This window comes from Schistosoma mansoni, chromosome 4, assembly GCF_000237925.1.
Source record: "Schistosoma mansoni strain Puerto Rico chromosome 4, complete genome".
In the NCBI taxonomy this organism is placed as follows: Eukaryota; Metazoa; Platyhelminthes; class Trematoda; order Strigeidida; family Schistosomatidae; genus Schistosoma; species Schistosoma mansoni.
This window is the reverse complement of record NC_031498.1, coordinates 11,692,553-11,702,218: the sequence shown is the minus strand read 5'-3', so window position 1 is coordinate 11,702,218 and position 9,666 is coordinate 11,692,553. Positions and strand designations below refer to the sequence as shown.

The 9,666-nt window shown below is 34.6% G+C and overlaps 1 protein-coding gene across 1 annotated transcript in view; it reads right to left on the bottom strand.

The window, feature by feature from the left end:
* Smp_135610 (putative cadherin) overlaps positions 1-9,666 on the bottom strand; it is a gene marked incomplete at its 5' end in the record, with an annotated part of 145,620 nt that continues 135,954 nt past the window's right edge. Inside the window, 8 exons of the mRNA XM_018796826.1 lie at positions 1-585; positions 2,855-3,186; positions 3,357-4,001; positions 4,106-5,555; positions 7,179-7,285; positions 7,376-7,492; positions 7,532-7,797; positions 8,769-9,102. Of these exons, the coding sequence (XP_018651928.1) occupies positions 418-585; positions 2,855-3,186; positions 3,357-4,001; positions 4,106-5,555; positions 7,179-7,285; positions 7,376-7,492; positions 7,532-7,797; positions 8,769-9,102 (3,419 nt within the window). The 3' untranslated portion in view covers positions 1-417. The remainder of the gene's footprint in view (positions 586-2,854; positions 3,187-3,356; positions 4,002-4,105; positions 5,556-7,178; positions 7,286-7,375; positions 7,493-7,531; positions 7,798-8,768; positions 9,103-9,666) is intronic.

The window sequence follows — 9,666 nt, the reverse complement described above, 5'->3', positions numbered from 1 at the left end:
TACATTGAAAAGATAGATGGAGAGAGAGAGAGAGAGAGAGAGGAAGAAAGAGAGAAGCAACGAGAAATGAATAAGTTCACTTCTATAAAAAGCAGACACAGACACATTAACTTGTGCACACCTGATAAATAAAAAGTAGCACCGGTAGCACAAAATCTTTATCACCGATTCATTTTATTAATCTTATTTCGTACATTTTGTACAGGCATATGATGAATTTATGAATAAAAGACGATAAAAGTATATTCACAAGAACATCAGCAGAAAATAAGTATTTATTCATTTTATTGACAGATATTTTAATAAACACCAGGATACAGTAACCTATTTGTTGAATTTTTTTAAAATACATATTTATATCATAAAAACAGAGAGAAATGACTTAAAAGGAACAATAAATAGAGAAGAGATCAATTGTTACACATCATCTATGTGTGCCATATGTTTTGTATCTTGAATTAAATTATTTACAACATCCGAGGAAGATAATTGTTGTTTTGTTGTCGTTGGTATTATTATTGTTTGACCATTTGCCAGTGATTTTTTGGAGATTTCCGGTGTTACTGTTGTATCTGATGTTTCATTCTTTAAAAAAAGAGAGAAAATAATGGAAAGAAAGGAATAACGATAAATCTTTTTTCTCGGGAATAAGCACTACCCATGTAAAACAATAACAAACAAACTAGTTTGATAAATTACAAATAATAATGATAATTATTATCATAGCATTAGTAATAAATGAGAAATTTCAAGAGAAAAACATTGAAACTAATCGATAATTAGCGAAAAACAAAACAAGAAAAAAATATAGCACAACTTTCAGATCATTTCAACAACGGTACGTTAACATTTTAAAAAGTAGATACTAAACTAATCATAATGATATACATTAAATAATACTAGTCGTCAAATAGTGTCTACTTACGTACATACACTGTATGTAATGCAAAAGAATTTAGGGCAGAAAATAAAAAGTGAACAATACAATTGATTTTTAAGATGTAGATTAAAAAAACTACTGTCTAATCGGTCTTATTTATCTTCAAAAAGCATCGCGATTACTCTTTTTTCCTAGCTAATCATGCATTAGAATATCTGGTAGGTGATGGAGATATCAGACATATAGTTGACAAACTACTCTAAGATTATACTAGTTGTGAGGGTGAGAGGTGGAATGTCAGTAAAAGCTCATGATATTCATTGTCAGCAATTTATAAATAGTCTGAAATCGATCCACAGTCGATCATTCATAGAAACTCAATCACTGATATTTTAGATAGCACAAATTATAGGCCGATTTCCTAGTGAGAAAGGGTGTGTCCAATATATTTTCTAATATCTTCAGCGCTCCATACGAAAATAACTTGTGTTGAATGTGCTTATATAACCACACATTTAAACTCTTTCTAATCAGTGATAATGTTAGATAGGAATTTTCGATTTTACCACTACCTTTTAAGTTTCCCAACCAACACCAAGATAAGATTTTTTAATACAAATGTCAAGACATTTCCACTGTATGGGGCGGAAACTTGGAGAACTACGAAAGTCATCATCCAAAAGATACAAGTGTCTATTATCAGTTGTCTACGCAAAATATATCGGATCCGTTGACCAGACACTATCAACAACAACCTACTGTGGGAGACAATAAACCAGATTCGAGTGGAGGAAGAAATCAGGAAGAAGAGCTGGAAGCGGATAGGACACACATTGAGGAAAGCACTCAACTGCGTTACAACGCAATCCCTCACCTGGAATTCTCAAGGCCAAAGGAGGAGAGGAAGACCAAAGAACACATTACTCCGAGAAATGGAAACAGATATGAGAAGAATGAACAACAACTGGATATAACTAGAAAGGAAGACCTAGGATAGAGTGGGTTGGAGAATGCTGGTCAGCAGCCTATGCTCCATTGGGGGTAACAGGCGTAAGTAAGTAATCTATGATATCCTGGAAATAGTGTAGATCTGTTAAATGAGAAAGACATTCAGGACTTGATGAAATTTTCCGATTGTATAATGACATACAGACTATCCGAATGCCACTTTATCAATAGGCATCAACAAGTATGGCATATCTTCTATACTATAGGAAGGCAAATCAATTTCTCGAGACTGTCTGCAGTCTGTGCAAGAATTCACTTTCTGTAGTGAACTGTTCGAAACAGTCAGTAACTAGGTGTGTATTAGTATAGATGGTAATGTGGCAGATAAAATCAACGTGTGTACAAAAAAAGTAGGACTGTCTTATACTAGTCTGAACTAATTATGGTACATAAAGGGATACTTTATGAGTATGAAGACGTCTATAGATTTACTAAACACATTAAAAAAATAAATGGATAGTCTCATAGATCAGATCAGATTAAGTCTAGTAATTAAGAAAGTTATTAGTATTTAACCTGATATGAGATGGGGTGATACAAAAATTTTAGAATCATGATGACAGAATGTTCGACCTACAAAAGAAAACAAGTTTGGAATGATAGAAAGCAGTTTCAAACAACAATTTATTTAGAAAGTTCTACAAAGTGAAAGAATTGAAGTTAAAAGAATGCTAATCAATTAGGATTTATTCACTAGCTTAAAGAAATCATGTTTTGAATCAAACAATAAAAAGCACTGGTAAGGAACTTTGCTGGTCTGTAGTTTTTCTATAAACAGAGCAAACATGTATTAAATAAAATTATCAAAATATTTCTATTCAAAAGAGTGACAGAAATGAAGATATAGCAACTCATCAACACCTAAGGGAAACAATAAAATATCTATACAAAAATATATTGTCATAATAATAATAATAGTAATAGTAATGATAATAATGTATCGACCACACTAAGATAAAATCTTACAGTTCTTATCTGAGATTCTTTGCAGTTTCCATTTAATTCTAAAGAATTGCAGATATTGCTTGGGAGAAGTGGATGATAGCCTGATCCATTACCAAACCAATCCAATTTGTTTGGAATCTGATCTTGAGCACCACCATTGTCTTTGTTAGTTTTATTGTTTTGTGAATTATTAACATGTTCAGAAGTTGATATAGTATTATTGGATTCAACCTTTGCAAAATTATTTGATAAATGTGTAGAAGGACTAGGATCACCCACTACCCGTGAACCGTTAATACAACCATTTGTCTCCACAACAATAGTATTTCGTACTCCAGAACTAGAATGGGCTTCTTCATAAAAAAAAACAATTTAAGTAATCGATAGATTTGAAAAACGAGTTGTAGCAACAGAAAGCAAGCACTATAGCTGAAAGCGATATATTGTACATCTAAGCAAATACACACACACACAAAATAACGATGAAATGCTTGGAGGGCACACTGATGCTGTTGAAACAAACCTGATTTGTGATTTGCTGTATAACCATCTCCTGACTTCGAGGTTACATGTAGGCCAAGCAGATAAGCTGATTGTGGCCTAGATGTTGGTGGAGGCAGTTCGATTGTGCCGAATTTCGTAATTCCTCGAGGTTGGCGTGTACGACGAGAAGCGACACCAATAATTCCTCTATCTGGTATCGGTCGGTGATGGAATCCACGTGATGGGGTGCTCATAAGTGTCTGTCTTTTGGAATTCGGTATCGCCGAAAATGATGACTGATGATAGCCACCAAGTGAGTCACGGATTAATAAGGTATTATCATCATCGTTTAGAACAGGGCATGAATCTGGAAGGTGAAATAATGATTCCGAATTTAGTATATCCATTTTGGTAGTTGATGCATTTTCGGGAATCGGTGGATAGGCAGACATGGTATCTAAATTGATTGACTGACGCGAAAACATGAATGGTAAAATAGGTGTATTCTGAATGACAGGAATTGCTTGGTGTATACCAAAAGGGTGAAAATTGTTAAACAAATATCCTGTGTATGGTGTTCGATCAGCTATTCCGAAAATATGATTTGAATTTTGATTAAAACATGCATCGGAAATAGGATATGATTGAGGACAACATGGATAATGAGCATGCAATAAATTGAAAGCTTTAATTAGAAATAGAGGAAAGGAAAAAACCTCGATTAGGATAAAATTAAACCAGTACATTTAAGTGTGTAAAAATTGTGAGAAGAAAATTAACGATACTTACCATGATTATTTTGTTGTCTCCCAGAATACTGTCGCCCTTGTAAAACAAATGCACTCGTAGTATGCTGGATGCTGGCAGGAACTGGCCGTTGGTTGAGTTCCTTCCGGTTATTATTGCTGGTTAGTTCAGGTGTTTGGTTATCACAAGTTGACTGCCTTTTCATAGACGATTGGAATTTGTTTACATCAACAGCTTTGACAGTATCAGTATTCTGCGGTTTTAGTGTCATACACGCATCTTCCAAGTTAGAATCATCATGATTTTGGTTTATGATCAACAAACCAGGTTGATTGTGCCCTGTATTTGATAAATGGGGTGTCCACGTTTGGTTTTGAGGTGTTGATGGTTGATGGTAGTATAACTGGGGTGTTAAAGCTTGAGACTGAGGACAATTCGGGTAAGGCACAGGACCAGTACCGTTAGGTTGCAATAGAACCTGGCTACTATGAGCAGAAAATCGGTCACTACCTGAACCAAGAGATAAACGATCAGAACCTACTACAGAATTCGGACGCATGTTGACCATTTGAATAAGCTGTTGGTGAGACTGAGGATGAGGCAAAAATGCAGGATGTCCTGATGGATATACGGCTACCTGAGAACCTGTGAAGCACTGATGTTGAGGAATATAGCCGGAACCTGACGAATCGACACAAAAACCTGGTTGAGGAGAATGGATCTGATTTGTAGGAGTTGCGGAACCAGAGGGAACACCTGGCCCGTAGAAGACAACTGAAGAAGCAGGTGAGTAGCGTGCAATTACACTAGCTCGGTTACCAGGACCAACTGATCCATGTGCACCAGGAAGGGGAGAAAGCATCATCATCACTGGCATTTGATCTTTAACGCCAGTTGGATACAGCACTAATCCCGAATTACAGGCAGAAACAGAATCGTCACGATCCGCATAGTCTGCCAACGTGGCACCTGCATTACAATTTCCACCAAGTTTAACAGATTCTGAAGAAAACGGCATTTGTCCCGAGTTGCTGTTCAGTAGAGCGGTTGCACTTTCATCCATCGCAACCGGATAACCGAACGTCGACGAGGCTAGAGAGGGGCGACGATGACTTGTAGATATCATATGATACCTAGGATGTGTACCAATATGACTAGCATGATTTAAATGTGCTGGACTAGCAGCAACAAATGGTATACCAGATAAACTTCCACCAGCAGAATGATTTAAATGATTCAATCGAGAGTCTGATAAACGAGATGTAGGTTTCGTTTGTTGATTCCCCCCATTAGGCCAATATGAACTGACTGATTTAACAGATCGTCGACTTCCATCCAATGTTCCACCAATCATACCGCGAGCACGACACGCCAACAATACTATTGTAGTCAATGCAGCCAGAAAAAGAAATGCTAAAAGGCCAACGGTGATATAAATATGAAATTGACTAAGTCCAAGAATGGTGGTATCAGGAATCAACGGAATTAAATTCTTAAAAATAAAAAAGAGAGAAAAACAATACTCATCAGAAGAAGTACATAGATTCAACAGTGGAAAAGTGATTCTATTATTTCTTTTAATTAATCTAGGCAACAGACTACAAGAAAAAAAGTATGCTTTAGTTTCGGCAAAAAAAAGTTATCTATTGTTTCGTACAGATTTAATTAAATCAATTATAATACCAAACTGATTAACAATTGTGTAGTTGTGGCTTAGTGGCTAGAGCACTAGGCTTTAAAACCACTAAAATAAAAACACTGACGGGCAGACGGGTAGAATCACTAGTCATCACAAAAACCAGTTCGCCTCAAAGCTGAGTGAGTACATGTAAATTAGTACTTTGCAACTTGCAACACAGATATTTCCACTGAATGAACTTTTACATTTTTAAAATCAAACATTTTGAAAAAGTAACTATCTGTCTGAGCTAGCCATATAATATTCATGTTAGTCAATTGTAAGTAAGGTAGAACCTGATACATATGTACACCATAATAATACAACGAGATAAATTTCAGAGTAGTAAAAATGGTAATAGCATCAGTTATAATAAAATACGATTCAGTATAGAAAGAATAAAAAAGTGTGAGTTAATTTCGGAACCGAAGATCTAATAAAAGACACATAGTGAATGCATTCGCACCATTTTGGTCGATCTTGAGCTATGTCATCCGAAGTCAGTGATCACTGGTTATGATAATCGAGCGAACTACAACTAGGTAGTTGTGACCTATCGACATGGATCAGTTCAGAAATCAGTGACTTTAGGAACTGATGATATCACTGATATATGTCTCGATAGTATTCATGTTAACATAGTTGCGTAATACAAACGTTTTGTCTATATTTAATGATTTCTTTTAGAAACTTAGTGAAACAGTGGCATCCAACTTTCAACCATTGGGTTATAGGTTCGAATCCTGCTATACCCATTTCGACTTAGATAACTGGTCAGTATCTGAAGCTTTCTCTCTCACATATAAACAGAAATTTTAAACTAAAACGATTACATTAACTTATAATTGACAACAGCGTTACGTTTGGGCTAAAATAGAGCCTATCGATATTAACTAAGAATTCTTGAAGTAATTGATATAAAACTAAGACGATGAAACGAACTATGTTAATCCATATTCATATATAATTAATGTTTTGCCATAAGATGATAATATGTTATAATGATGAGTTCTCACAAAACAAAAGTCATACGAAGAACTTCAAAATACTCCTATACCTAAAATTTGTGCTGACGATATTGTTTAGAAGAACAGTGAAAGTTTCACAACTAAACCACCCAAGTCAAAAAACGAAACCCTACCAAAATATTTCTAGTAGATGGAAATTACATGAGATATACATTACAGTACAGAACTAGTCTGATTCTAAAAAGCATAATCTTTTCACGGAACATTCCTTCATTTTGTTACCTTAAATTTTTAGTATCTTGATCACTATAATGTAATATTTTATATATTGGTTGGTCATAAACCAATTAAGAGCAAAAATCCATGAATCATAGCTTTATAGAAGATATCGAACTACTGAAATTTATATGAACTTTAAGTTAGTTCATCTTACTTCCAAGTTGAAATGTTAAAAAATTTTACAGCTTACCTTTGATTGACAATGTTGACCAGAAAAACCAATTGAACAATTGCATTTATATGAACCAGGAGTGTTAAAGCATACACCTCGTCCAGAACTGTACGGACTACATAAACCTCCTTTAGAACTGGCGCGGTTTTCTAACCATTTGATATAAGGTGCTGATTGATGCAAATCACTTGAATAGATACTTTTCACCACTTGACATTCATCAACATCATATTCACAACGTGCCCCTTGCCAACCTGAAGGACAAATACACTGTGGACCACTAGAAGAATCCAAACACGAACCACTATGTAAACAAACCAATTCTTTTGAATCTTGGTTTATATTTGATGAAGGTATCGAAAAGGCATAACGAAAATTAGAACTGGTTCCCGATTGTATTTTATTCAATACATCCTGTTGTAGAATTAATTGTGCTGTATGGCAAGTAATACCAGATTGAATTGTTGAGCCACTTTTCTCTAATGGTTTACTTAACAATGAAGTTTGTGATATAATTTCCGGGTGTACAATTTCACAATGTAAACCAGATAAACCAGCTGGACAAATACAACGATAAGCAGCTAAACCAGAATGTGCCGGTGTTTTGGATATACTTGATGTTATGAGAGCTTGACAACTGTATAAAATAAGAAAAATAGATGTTCCGTAAATATTTTAAAACTTAGTGTTAATTAAGAATTGAATCCGAAAAAATAAAATGAACTATAAGTCATTAAGTTTATACATATATACAACAGAATACAAAATTTACACGAGAAATTATAATAATATATCGTGTATGCATCTAAGCAACTCGAGTCTTAATTAGTAAAATGGATTAGAACAACGTAGGTGAACTGATTGGACCATGAATTTTAGCGAAAACTAGAAGGATGATAAAAGATACCTGTTTATTACATATGGAGTTAAGTGTCTACGATAACTGGAATATTTGTCAATAAGGATGATACAATATAATAAGTTATTACTTTCAAAATTCATAACCTTCAGTAAATAGTTAACTTTAACACTTCTTAGACAGAGTTCTCTAAACATTATGCTGACCGACTGATTAACTCACAGTCAAAAAACGTCCATAGCTACTAAGCTACTCTACTGTACTCTTGATAGAGTATACAATCTAATTGTTAAAGATTATCATAAGGTCAGAGGCATCGTTTCATGCTTTGCTGAATGATATAAAAGTCATGTTTTTTTTCAATTTTCTAGTTACCTTCTGTGGATCAGTTGTTTACTGCTGACTTTTAAAGCAAACATTATTGGTCATTAAAGAAACAATCTTCTATATTTAAGAAATCCATGTGGACGATTACATTACTATATATTTTAAAAATACTTCATTTTCAGTCTTACGTTTGTAACATGAAAACTAATGAGTCAATTGACAGAGGTGCATTATCGATCCAATCACAAACACACATTAAATAACACTTATTTCTTTACCCAAATGAAGCTTTCAACAAGTTATCAATGATTTGTAGCACTACTTAGAATTCTTATCATATGACGTTTTGGATGTGCAAATAGTAGTACGTTATAATGTAGAAAATTACAGTAAAATGTGAACAGATTAACGTGAAAATTTACCTCCCACCATTGTAACATGGTGCAAGTAGACAAGCATCATTAGTTCGTTCACAATGTCTCCCATGAAATAATGAAGGGCAATCGCATACATAAGATGAGCTGCTAGATGATTGTTTTGAACCAGTTACACAAGTCCCACCATGTAAACACGGTCCAGATGCACAAGATCCAGATATTGTCAAAATGGGTTGACAACCGTATTCTAATTTGTGCGTCCTTACAATTAATACAGATGGATTTGAAGAGAAACCACGTAAACTTTCAGAGTGTTTTGGAGCCAGATTGATTTGATAAGGCGGTTTTATATGATTAATAGTGAAATCGCGAAAACAGCCTATAATGAGAAAGAATGGTAATCAATGAGTACTTTTGTGACGAAACTTGTCGAGAATTTTCAACAAGTATTGAATACTGAAGATTTTCTCTGACAGGAGGAAAGGAAAGTAACTAGGGAATTAAAAAAAACTGACATAACGATTTATCCAATTGATAGAATTAACAATTCTTATCTGAAACTCGGATAACGATGATACGAAATAATATGAATGAAAATTATATTCATAGGTAACATTTTGTCGATTACCATTAACAGAAAAGCCCTATTCTAAGGTTTCTGTTATATTCATTTTATCAAATTAATTCTATTTGATTATCAGTAAAGCAGCTATCCTTATGTTGAAACAGGTCATATGTAAGAAAAAGTGATATTCAAAGATGGATAGTGGCTAGCAGTGGAATCCAGGACGCGCGTTTCGTCCTATTTGGGACTCGTCAGCTGGATGTACCTGCATCTCAGAGTTGATGTTCACTCTGGGACTCGAACCCAGTACCCTCGCTTCAAACGCCATCGCGTTATCCACTCGGCCACTGATTCCTGATAGCCACTTACTGTGCGATG